The 13,162-nt window shown below is 39.6% G+C and overlaps 1 protein-coding gene across 11 annotated transcripts in view; it reads right to left on the minus strand.

The window, feature by feature from the left end:
• Positions 1-13,162, minus strand: part of EIF4ENIF1 (eukaryotic translation initiation factor 4E nuclear import factor 1) — a 47,998-nt gene that overhangs the window by 14,902 nt on the left and 19,934 nt on the right. For 8 of the 11 annotated variants that reach the window (XM_049101847.1, XM_049101848.1, XM_049101849.1 and 5 more), the window contains exons 5-9: positions 10,753-11,039; positions 10,267-10,468; positions 5,183-5,358; positions 388-414; positions 166-301 (exon numbers count right to left, since the gene is read on the minus strand). In XM_049101847.1, the coding sequence (XP_048957804.1) occupies positions 166-301; positions 388-414; positions 5,183-5,358; positions 10,267-10,468; positions 10,753-11,039 (828 nt within the window). The remainder of the gene's footprint in view (positions 1-165; positions 302-387; positions 415-5,182; positions 5,359-10,266; positions 10,469-10,752; positions 11,040-13,162) is intronic. The other 3 variants (XM_049101843.1, XM_049101842.1, XM_025474625.3) reach the window with 2 other exon arrangements.

Genomic DNA, 13,162 nt, shown 5'->3' on the forward strand with positions numbered 1-13,162 from the left:
ACTGAAATATATCAACAATATTAAATGGGCACAAATTAAAGGGTTTTCTTTTTGATATCCAGAGACCTTTTAAATCTTAATGGACCCTAACTAATGAAGATAAGATGAACCAGGTCAGAGAAAGCTTAAATCCACATTCAAAGTAAGAATTTGTAGCAATTTTACCTGCTAGTCTCTCCAGTTCTTCATGTGGTGTTGACCCAAGACTGCTGGATCGGCTTCCTGATCGGCTCGGATTAGAGAACCATCTACTGAACCGACTTGCAGAGACTGATCCTTCTCCCAAAACATCTTCTATCATCTAAAGGGAAAGACAAAAGGAGCTAAGATGATGGTTTCTAGGTGAAAAGGACAACAAGATTCAAATTTTAAAAAAAGGTCACTTACTTTGAAACTTCCTTTGGTGCTGCTGACCTGAAGGTAAACACCCGCAGAATTTATGATTTTCAACATCTTTAATTTTTCTTCCCCTCCAGGGTCATTTCTGAGTAACCCAAAGGTGGGCATTACTGACCATATACTTTCTAAGCATATAATGAAAAACCTCTGTGTCACAGAGTATGTTCGGCTTTTTATCCTTTGCCTCATTAGAAAGTCCATGAACTACTTAATGTTCTCAGAGGATATAGTTTCAAAATCAAAATCAGCACCACAGTAAAGCATTCCACTGCCAAGCTGATTAGTGGCCTTCAACTAAATATCAAGTATGGAGAGATGATGAAAGAAAGCCCTTGCTTCAAACTTCAACTTTCTCAAGGTTGTGATGAACATGATAAAATTCAATGGTGAGAATTTCAGAAACTAAAAAGTAAAGCACACAGAGATCGTAATTCCAGTCAAAGTTCTGAAAGTGTCAGAATGTGAAAGATGAACTTTAACTGATCTCTAATATTTGTTTGAACTTAACAGGGAGCTTGCAGGTATTTGTTTTCTTTTAAATCCAACCTCAATAGTTTTCAGTTTGGTAAGGATAATTAATTGATGTGCTATGATCAGAAATAATTTCAACACTATTTCATAATAGTTATTTCCATGATCGATCCTTAAAAACTAGATCGATACATTAAAAGGTATATTTCAATTCTACTCTATCACAAATCCAGTTACATATCTAAATTGATCTTATGCAGTATTCTTATCAATATTTAGAAAAGACAAAATAAAACAAATGTTAGTACAAAAAAATGAGGCATATCCTAACAGGCATAAACTTTCATTTTTATACTAATGATAAGCAGAAAATAAGTTTTCCTCCAAACTCATACATAGGTGGCAAAGTTAGCAACTGTTTTATTTTATTTTATTTTATTTTTGCAACTGTTTTATCTAAAGACTGGAACCCACAATTTCCAGTCAAAATTCAGCAACGGGTTAAATTATTTTATTCTCATACGAATTTTTTCATAATGTACCCAAAGTAAGCCATGAAATACTTTTCTTGAACACAAGAATAAGAGATTTTAATCCATGACACTAATTCATTACTTGTGGTACTTCTGTTTCCTGAGGTATTATTCAGTTTCAATTGTTCACTTGTAGACTCACACACCTTAAATAATGCTGACCTTCCAGTGTACTACTTTTATCATAATTAAAATATAAGAAGCATTACTAGCAAGTGTTTTACTGTGAAAAATTGAGAATTGTACCTAAAACATAACAACCTTAGGGATAAATAGGAATTATTTTAAAACTAAAAGCTATAGCCATGAAGAAGGTTTTAGCGTTGAAAAGAATTTGGAATTTTACAAATAGCAACAATATCTCTTTGCATTTTAATCCTTTTATTTCCTCTGATCATAGTGTATATGAAAAAAGTTAGAAGATACACAAAAAGAGCGTGAATATAAAGTATCTGGACATTTTCTAAAGATATGAGAGTAAGTGTTGAGAAAGTCATTTCCATATTTTGATCAGTGACCAACTTTGTTCCTGTTAGAGCTGTTCTATTATAAGCTACAACATAAACAGTAAAAACAAAGTTACTCTTACACATAAATGCCAATTTCAAGAGGCTAAAGTGTTTTAAGCCCCAAAGAAATCCTAAAAAGGATTTATCTAGTCAGTCATTTTTGCCACACAGCAAGCAGGGATGATCTACCAGCAGTTAGATTTCCTGTACCTTGGCTTGGTACAGAAAATGGAGAGGAGGACCTGCTGCTCTGATTTCCTTGGTCAAGACATGCTCTGCAAATGTGTTGTCAGCAGCCATCAGCTAGTCAAGAAGAGGAGCCTTATGAACTGTAATCTGGTATGTTTAAACCGTTCTTTCTACATTTTTAAATAACATTTTAAGGTAACTTATGACTGTTAGCCTGCTCCTTCAAACAAGGTCACTCAGACAAGCCATATTTTATGATTCATATTCTGTCAAACAGATACTATATTTTCTCTCAATTACTAGGTTTTACTGATCAGTGTTCTTCTTCTAGTACCTTCCACTTTTTTTGTGTGTGTACCTTCCACTTTTATGGAAATGTCTACAGTTTTGTATTTGTTTCACTCTAGTTTGATTTTTGGGATTTGTAACAAATGTACTTAAGGCTATACATTTTCTTCTGAGCATACTTTTGGTTACGCCGCCAGGGTTTTTCTACGCCATGGTCTTTGTTCATCACTCTAAACAGTTTGCGATTTCCACTTTCATTTCCTTTTTCTTCGTTCAACATAATAAGCACCTGTTATATGTCAGGCACTGTAATAAGGCTCGTATCCTATCTAAAATAAACTTATTTTTAATTATTTAACCAAAATTACTTGCACATGTAATCCAAATGTTCAGTTTGAGATTTTTATGACTTTCAACTTATAATGTGTAGTTATGCCAATAAACATAACCTAAAATATAATCTGTTTTTATCTATTAATACCTAACACTGGCAGAGCTTACTGAGTACCATGTACTATTTCAAACACTTTATATAATATTTGTCAAGTGATACTCAAATCCTATCTAGTTATTACTTTTCTTAATTGGTCATTTACTGAGCATAGTATTAGAGTTAACAGCACATTCAAGGGCATTTGTTTTTAACTGATCCCAGTTTAGCTTTTAAGTGAATCAATCATAGAATATATACCTTAATGAGCAGGACCTTCATGAGAAACATGGAGACCTCCTAACCTAGTATCAACTATTGCTCAAGCTTTAGCCAAATTTTGGTTGAGGGTGAGGGCCAGAAGATAAGATACTGTGAAGCTCCTATACCTCCTTTAATGCTTTAGCGGCAGTATAGTTATGAGGAATTAAAAACAAAGATCCTTAACTGAAACTGCATGAATCAAAATTCAGTATCTACAACTGACTAGGTTGTGTGACTTTGGCAAGTTATTTAAGCTTCTGTGCCTGTTTCCGCATCTGCAAAATGGAAACAGTAACCTAATTTACAAGGGTTTGTGAGGATTAGATGACATTATTATATGTAAAGCCTAAAGCAATCAGCACTCTACGCATGTTACCTATTATTAAAAGTTTGGCTTTGAATTCTTCCTCTATGTAGGCACATGGGTTAAGTCTCAGAGGTGCTCACATTTGGAGCTAAGAAGAGGCTTATAAATTCTGACCTTTTCCTGGGAAAACTTCACCTGAGAGAGTGAAGGGGAAAAATAAGTGACTAATGTCTCCTCAAAAGCAAAGAATTTTCCACCAAGGAAACTAAGCTTCTGTCTAAATGCAACCCTTCTGCTCACGGTGAGCCAAAGGACTATTACTGACCAGCTGACCGTCAGTGAGATATCTGGCTAGGAGCCTTACAGCTAACATTGCTGCTAGAACTTAAGGAACAGAACCAACCACACAGCTGTCAGTTGATTTAGAGCCACATCGCACAAGCTCCTGAAGGATGCTCTAGACAAATGTACTCTTGGACAATATGGAGACAAGTTCAGAGAGTCAAAGTAAATGCTTAGAACTTTTATAGCAATTTGGCACTGCCATGACTTTTGTATTTTATACTAAAGTATAGGTTCTCATGGACTGGAAATATAACTTGTGTCTCTCATCACAGAGTATTTCAAATGCTACCCTAGAACTCACCTATAACCCTATTCTTAGCAGTGCTATGTTGTGTCTGCTCTTCTATGCTAGGTGGCCATCTTTTGGGGACTGGGGCCACAAATGACAAAGGAGACGAGCCAGTATTATTTTGTTGTGTCATGCCCCGTTCTCTCTGCTCATGCAATAATCAAACAAGGAGCTGCTACAGTTAAGACGAAGAGTCATTTAAATTCCACAAACCACCAATTTTAAAGGACTGTCAAATGTATTTGCTGTAATTGGTATTGTAATTGGGACCTCTAGAACAGAGATGCTTTTTGGGCAAATGTGGGTTTTTTGTTTTTTAAAGGGGGAGAGAGAGATGGGGAGGGGCAGAGAGGGTATCTTAAGCAGGTTCCATGCCCAGTGTGGAGCCCCTTGTGGAGCTCAATCTCACAATCCTGAGATCATGACCTGAGCTAAAATCAAGAGTCTGATGCTTAACTGACTGAGCCATGCAGGTGCCCCAAATGTCTCCAAAAATTGTTTCATCACGATTCTATGCATTCTTTCAACAACCACAGAACAATCTCATTTCTGTATGCACAGGTCAGAGTTCTAGCTTTTCTACAACCTGTTGAGGCCACAGTAATCCCTAAGGACCAAAGAGAATATAGGCGGCGCAAGGGCAGGTAGCAAGTGAAGATTTGGAATGTCTTACGGTTTCTACTTTGAAAGTGGAGAAAAGACTGGACCTCAACGGTTTAACAGCAACACTGATAGTATTCCAAGGTATTTTTCACTAAAGGTTTTCAGAACCATCACACCACAAAGTTACCACTTAACTAGTCAACCTTACCCAAGGAATGCAGATCAGCATGATGCTAATCACCAGTTATAAAAATCCATCTCCACAGAAACAAATACTTAACTACTTAAAAATAAAAGCAGATGATGTTCTTCACATCTGAAGAATTCTCAGTCCAACGCTACCAGCCTAGAAAAAGAGGTAACTGGTACAGAATTCTCACTTGGTCATTTCCACTAGGCCTCTCAAAGCCACGAAAACTCAAATGATACTTAGGAATAAAAGCCAAAATTCCCCAAACATCTAGCAAAACAATACTTTAAAAAGATACTTAATACTCAGGTCAAATTTAACCATAGTTGCTCCACCTCGTTTGTTAAGTGTGCTGCTACACTCACCGAAGCCAAGCCTGGCACTTTATCAAGGTTAAAGAACTCATTAAAGTCAAATTCTCCTGGGGACTGCTCAGGCAAGACGGCGTCCCTTGGCACTTCCTGATCAGCAGCAGGCTCCTGTGCGAGGATGACCTCCACCTCATCCTCTTCGGCCACTCCTCCATTGCACTCGACTATGCCTGAAAGCAAAACCAGGACAAAAATAGTCTGATCAAGTGAACCGCTCTAGACTTATTGTGTGGCCTCAGCCATCATCACATGTGCAAAAGAGCCACAGACAACTTTAAAAGCAGACCTCGTGTGCCAATACAGCATGCAACAGCACGATTCCTTTCCTATGGCTAAGGGAGGAAAAAAGCCTTAATAACAAGCCAGAATGCCAGCACAGTGCAAGAAGGATGATGCACATTCTTTTTCTAATGGGATTTTTTTTTTTAAAAGATAGTTTCTGCAAGTTTCTTACTGCGTAAAAATGGAACCAAATTAATTTGCCCCTGCCTTCATCCGTGTATCTGCATTATCATTCTAAATCAGGGTTTGGCAATCTAAGGTATTCATGTGAAATCTAGCATGAGGGCAATTTTCACTTGCCTTCAGGTTGGCTGTAGCTCATACTTCAAGGCAAAGCTTCTGGGAAGCCTGACCTGCTTATTCGTTTTTACCATGCCCAGAAAAATTAATCACTGCCTTCTTTATAACCTTTATGTTGTCTCTCAGAGTACGTTGTCTCTCAGAGTATTTATCACACTGTATTGTAGTAATTGTCTTGTGAGACTGAGCTCTCTGAAGACAGGTAATCTGCTCTAATCAGTTTTGTTTTACTCTGTAGTGCCTGGTAAATTTAAAACCAAGTATCATTCACAGTTATTGTTAGGATATGAAGGTAGGGTGTAAGTGAAGCTACCAAGTGTTAACATTTAAGGAATCTAAGATCTTTGTTTTAGCAGGAATATGGGCAAAAGGCAAAATCCTTGGGATAAAAAATGTTTTTCTTTCAAATAAATGCACTGTAAGATACTAGACTTTTTGATTTGAAGAACAGAACTCCCAAAGTGTCACTCTGCAAAACCACCTATGTAAGAGCGGCCTGTAGTTTCAAGATCTACAACAGATAAGAAAGACCTTCGCGGTGGCAGAGGGGAGGGGAGGGAAGGATTACCATCTCCTGGGCCCATCCCTTCTTAAAAGTCCCCAGTAGTTACCTCAGTCTCGTTATTTTTTTATTTTTTTTTAATTTTTATTTATTTATGATAGTCACAAAGAGAGAGAGAGAGAGAGAGAGCGAGAGAGGCAGAGACATAGGCAGAGGGAGAAGCAGGCTCCATGCACCAGGAGCCTGATATGGGATTCGATCCCGGGTCTCCAGGATCGCGCCCTGGGCCAAAGGCAGGCGCTAAACCGCTGTGCCACCCAGGGATCCCTCAGTCTTGTTATTAATCAGACCAAGAGATGCTAAATGCTATCAGTTGCTTTCATTCTAGTAATGCTTCAAAAGCTAGACAGCAAAGCAGGAGACTAGGACTAAAGGGCTTGTCTCAATACCAGCCAAATGGCAGAAACTTCAACCCTAAGATGGCATCAATACCGTTCTACACCATGCCGTGTGTATTAAGGCAGCACCATTCCTCCACAGGGGCAGCTGCCACTTAACCACCCTGAGCCTTCTGGAGCCTAGGGCAACCAGTAAGACAAACTTTGTAAGCCACGGACAAGGCAATCAGCAGTCTCTCCATTGGGTTAGCACATGCTTACTGCCAAATAGAAGCAGATACTATTCCTTAAAGACTGACATTTACGTTTGTTTATTATTTATTTATTTATTTATTTATTTATAAATAATAAATTTTTTATTGGTGTTCAATTTGCCAACATACAGAATAACACCCAGTGCTCATCCCGTCAAGTGCCCCCCTCAGTGCCCGTCACCCATTCACCCCCACCCACCACCCTCCTCCCCTTCCACCACCCCTAGTTCGTTTCCCAGAGTTAGGAGTCTTTATGTTCTGATATGTCCCTTTCTGATATTTACTACCCATTTCTTCTCCCTTCCCTTCTATTCCCTTTCACTATTATTTATATTCCCCAAATGAATGAGAACATATAATGTTTGTCCTTCTCCGATTGACTTATTTCACTCAGCATAATACCCTCCATCCAGTTCCATCCACGTTGAAGCAAATGATGGGTATTTGTCATTTCTAATGGCTGAGTAAAGACTGACATTTAAACTAAAATGACTGCTTTGGTGGAGATAGTAGCCTCACTTTACAAAGAAACAGAGTCCTGGAAAAATGAACATTTCAATAGCCTGATCAATGCCCAGTGTGTATTCTTGTCCACTAGAACACTGTTTCTCCCTGACCCACTTTACCTGGCTGAAGCTGCCTGCCCACCTTAAACTGATGAGGAACATTTTGCTGCTGTTTTGGGTCCCAACTTAAGAATGAAAGGTGGAAATGAGGGTCTGTATTTGGCTCATACATTTGCAAAAGAAACTTTAATATATCTTCTATTCCTCTTATTTTGTGTTAATGTGGAACATCTCAACAGATAAATAGCTTTTGCAAGCTGTAGCAGTGTTCTATATGCAATTTTATGCCACTGTCAAGCTCTGGAAAGCAGATGGGGGCCTGTCAACTGAGAATGGGTCTAAGTGGGTAGGGATGTGTACTGGCAGACAAACACAACTGGCCATTTATGATAATACACTCAAAAGGTAGAGACCCAGGAAAGAGAACTAAGGGGAAGTTTTATCACGTTCAGAAGGCCCACATACTTTCATTAGAGAGAACACAATTTTTTTTTTTTTTTTTTTAAGACCGAAAACATGCGAGCTGTGCAAGGAGGGGCAAAGGGAGAGAGAGAGAATCTTAAGCAGGCTCCATGCCCAACACAGGGCACGATTTCACAACCCTGAGATTATGACCTCAGCCAAAAATCAAGAGTCAGACACTTAACTGACTGAGCCACCTAGGCACTCCTAAAATGTTCTTTTCAATCAATGGAGGGTTTTAACCATATCTGACTTCTTTTTTTCCCTGGTTACATGTGTTAATGCATATTCAAATTGTTTTATTACCATTTATACATCACCTAGCACTGGGCCCCATGTAGAGTGAGTAGTTCATTACACATCGTTCTTAAAATCATACAGGAAAGGAATAGGTTTGCTTTGTTTACTGCTATACTCTCAGCACTAGGATGTACCTGCAGAGAATGGCTACATAAAAAAATTCCACAGAGGGGTGCTTGGGTAGTTCAGTAGGTTAAGCGTCTAACGCTTTGATTTCGGCTCAGGTCATGATCCTGGGGTTGTGAGATCAAGCCCTGAGTTGGGCTCCATGCTTGGCGGGGTGTCTACTTGAGATTCTCTGACTCTGCCCCTTGTCCTGGCCCCACTCGCTCTTAAAAAAAAATTCCATTGAAAGTTAGAATACAGATACAAAAATGGACTAAAAAGCACTCATCCCCCCCCCCCCTTTCATTCTTGTAGCCAAGATGAAATAATGGGATACTGGTTTATCCTAAATACACTTGCTAAAATAGCCTGTGGACCGTCTGCAATTAACTATTGGGGTGAGTGAGCTAGGGCCCCTGGATTTCACTTGAGACTCTGCCATGAAATCCATGTGACAGGGTCTTAGGTTGTCCCCTCTTTCCAGGTCTGTCTCTGTGTGTATAAGATAAGGAGGGGACATTATCACACCATTTGGCTCATCCACTTGTTGATATAATATGAATGGGTGAAATTTAGATTACACCTCAGTTGAGAAAAACATGTGCCTTCCCCTCACATACCCAGCAGCAGCCTTATCTTTATCATTATGTGAAAAGACCATGCTTGGCTGGTACTGCTTTAGCCTGAGAATGACACAAAGGCATGTCTCAAATGCTATTTAAGAGAAATATCTCGCAAGTTACCCATCACTCTTCTGCATCACCCCAGGGAACAATGTGTAACAGCATAAAGATAATGATGATGTCTATTGTGTCTTAAAGATACTTAAAAAAAAAGGGGGGGGGCAAGTGATTTCTCTCTTTTCCCTAAATAAATTCCACTAGCTCACTTTCTGCTTAAATATATTTTAGCCTCATAATTTTAAGGTGGCACTGATTAAACACTTATATTAAAACAGTTTTCTACTTTTGTTGACTAGTATCGGCCAAAAGGTGTTTTCCAACTAAATCTGAAAGCTGAAGAGAACTAGAATTTACTCAAGAAGTGCCCACAAGAAACTAAGCTCTCATGTTCACATCTGAACTTTAATGCTAAAAGTAACCCTTGATATTATGAAGTAGGCACTATCTTCACCTTACAAAGAACCAAGCCCCCTATCAAGAGTTTTAGCAAAGATTATACATTTGGTAAGCAGAACTCCAATACTCAAACTCACGCTAGCCAGCCTGGCTCTTCACTACCACTTCTCAGGATCATCAGCCCAAGACTGGCCACCCTAAAGCCAGGCTACTGCCCTGAAAATGAGTAGTGGGCCCCCAGCTCTGTATCAGTCACCTCTCACATAGTAGCTCTGGCTTTTTCAGTTTGATAAGGAGATATCCCACCACATCTCATAGCTAACGGAGTCTAGAAGCCAAGTCACAAACAACACATGTAGGAAGTTCTAAAACCACGGTGAAGAAGGTGGGCTCTGAAGTACAAAAGGACTTGTTCAACTCCCAACTTGACTAATTACTTCCTCAGTGTCCACAGACAAGTCCCTCAAGCCTCTTGAGTCTCCATTCACTCAACCACAAAAGTACCTGCCTCACAGGGCTGTTAGAAGGATTATACAGCCAAAACACTTAGCACTGTGCCCAGTTCTCAATTAATGAGACTCCTTCACTATTTCTACCACTTTTCTGATCTCTAGGGAACCCTTTTGTGTACACAGTGCTCTTACAGGGCAACGTGAGACTTCTCTGTTTAGCACTGCAGGCAGAACAAGTTGAGGATGTAATACACACCTAGTAAATTCACCTGACACTTCCTAGCAATTGGTACAGTTATTCCTAAGTGCATAATTAAGACAATTAGAAGCACATCTCATATTAGAAGAGTAAGCTTCCCTCTCAAAGTTTTTGCTTACCTTCCTTCACGGAGGCCGTCCTTCGCCTTGTTCTCTTTCTCCCCTTGTGATCTTCTTCCAGTATCTTATCATCAAAGCCAGTCAGCTCAATGGTTTCAGATTGACTTGTGGGTCCAGCTGAGAACCATTCTGGTTCTTCTTCTGTGTAGGAATCATTTCTTCTTCGCTCACCAAAGACACGCTTACTATCCCCAAACTCCCTCTGGAAAAGTACACAATGCAAGATAAAAAAACAGGTTCTACTTAAGGCGTTTCAACCTGAGTCAAGGTCTTGATGTGTTAGGTAATGGTCAATTGATACTACGATTGATACTGCAGATACTATGCTGCAGACATGGAGCCCCTCCCTGCCCCCAGCACTCTGAGCCTCTTTATCTGGCTGAAGAATGGGCTGTGTTCATCTGGCATCTCAAAATAACCTGCTAGAAATGAAGTGCATATGAAGTCCCTAAGCACATGTGGGGTGAAAAGATCTAGAAGACAAACCCTGAATCGCTTGTCCTTATAGTCTCTCTCTCGGTCTCTGTCTCTCAAGTCCCGCAGCTCCTTATCACTAAGACGGTGATCCTTCTCAAAGGTCCGAGCAGAGATTATCCTCCCACTGCCAATCCTTCGTCCGCCAAGCAGGCGAAGCCCATCATTTTCTTTTTCCAACGGGCTTCCTGAGTGCCGGGAACTAACAGCAGCCGTCACGTGGCAGCCCCCTCCAAAGCTTCGTCTTTGTGGGCTGAGAACAACATCTAAGTCATCTTCTTTCACGCGCTCTCGTGGATCTGGAAAAACACCAGAAAGAGAAAGTTAAGCAAACCAGCAGGGTACTTTTCCTTTCTTGGTAGTATGTCCATGATTAGTGGTGATGAGGGTTTTGGAAGAGTCACCACTGAAACAGGTACAGAATAATGTGCATATTTAAGTAAGACTGAGTCTTTTGCTTTTTCTCTCTGGAGCAATAAATGTACTTCATAATAAATGATTTTCCATGATTGGTCTCCATAATCCCTTTATTTTTGACTAAGGCCTTATCTACATAATTACTAGAAAAATAATTTGCCAATTATAGTAGGTGTATTTGGAAAAAATAACTACCTAAAAAGCTGAAGTGTTTCTTCAAAAAATGGTATTTAACAGGTGGATATCCACATGCAAGAAAATGAACTTGAGGAGCCCCTGGGTGGCTCAGTGTTTGAGTGTCTGCCTTTGGCTCAGGTTGTGATCCTGGGGTCCTGGGATTGAGTCCCACACATCAGGCTCCCCACAAGGAGCCTGCTTACCCTCGCCTCTCTGTGTCTCTCATGAATAAATAAATAAAATCTTAAAAAAAAAAAGAAAATGAACTTGAATTGATACCTGGTACCACATACAAAATGCAAAATAGATCATAGATCTAAATGATATAAAACTTCTAGAAGAAAATAAAGGAGGAAATCTTTGTGACACTGGGTTAAGCAGAGTTTTCTTAGGCACAACACCATGACCACAATATATTAAATGAAAAAACTGGGCTTGATCAAAATTTAAAACTTCTTTAAAAAGCAAAATAAGATCTAAAGCAAAATAAAATCTAAAGCAAAATGAGATCTTTCAAGGATTTTATTTGACAGAGAGAGAGAGACAGAGAGAGAGAGACAGAGAGAGAGAGACAGAAACAGAGCAAGCGCGTGCACATGCACGCATAAGGAAGGAAAACAGTAGAGGGAGAAAGAGAAGCAGACTCTCTGCTGAGCAGGGAATGTCATGCAGGGCTCCATCCCTGTACCCTGAGATCATTCATGACCTGAGCCATAGGCAGATGCTTAAATTACTGAGCACCCAGGTGCCCCTGAAAGATACTCTTCTAAGAATGCAAAAACAAGCCATAGACTGGAAGAAAATATTTCAAAGTATATCTGATAAAGGAAGGACCTGTATCAGGTACATATAAAAACTCTTCAAAATTAAAACACAATCGGATTAAAAAATGGACAGGGACACTTGGTTGGCTCAATGGTTGAGCATCTGCATTTGGCTTAGGTTGTGATCCCGGAGTCATGGGATTGATCAAGCTCCCCATGGGAAGCCTGCTTCTCCCTTTGCTATGTCTCTGCCTTTCTGTGTCTCTCTTGAATAAATAAAATCTTTAAAAAAAAAAAAAAAGTGGACAAATGCTTTGAACAGAGACTAGAGGATATATGGATGGCAAACAGGCATAAGAAAAGATACTCAACATTATTAGCCATTAGGGAAATGCAAATTAAACCATGATACTATTACACATCTAATAGATTGGCTAAAATCTCAGACTGATCATTCCAAGTGGTGACAAGGATGCAGAATGAGTGAACCTTCATACATTGTTCATACATTGCTGGTGGAAATGTAAAGTGGTATAACCATGTTGGAAAACAGCTTGGCAGTTTCTCAAAACGTTAAACATACATTTACTATAGGACTCGGCCATTCTACCCTTAGGTATTAACTCAAGAGAAAAGAAAGTATACACCCATATAGAGACTTATACATGAATGTTCATAGCAGTTTCGGTTAGTAGTCAAAAGCTAGAAACAGGGATCCCTGGGTGGCATAGCGGTTTAGCGCCTGCCTTTGGCCCAGGGCGCGATCCTGGAGACCCGGGATCGAGTCCCACGTCGGGCTCCCGGTGCATGGAGCCTGCTTCTCCCTCGGCCTGTGTCTCTGCCTCTCTCTCTCTCTGTGACTATCATAAGTAAATAAAAATTAAAAAAAAAAAAAAAAAAAACCTAGAAACAACCCAAATGTCCATTAACAGGATACATGGATAATCCGTGGCAAATTCATAAAACAGACTACTACTAGGCAATAAAAATGAACTATTTATACAACCAACATCATGACCAAATCTTAAAACTACTGAGTGAAAGAAGCCACCCAAAGGGTGCAC

The sequence above is a fragment of the Canis lupus genome, chromosome 26, assembly GCF_003254725.2.
Source record: "Canis lupus dingo isolate Sandy chromosome 26, ASM325472v2, whole genome shotgun sequence".
Classification (NCBI taxonomy): Eukaryota; Metazoa; Chordata; class Mammalia; order Carnivora; family Canidae; genus Canis; species Canis lupus.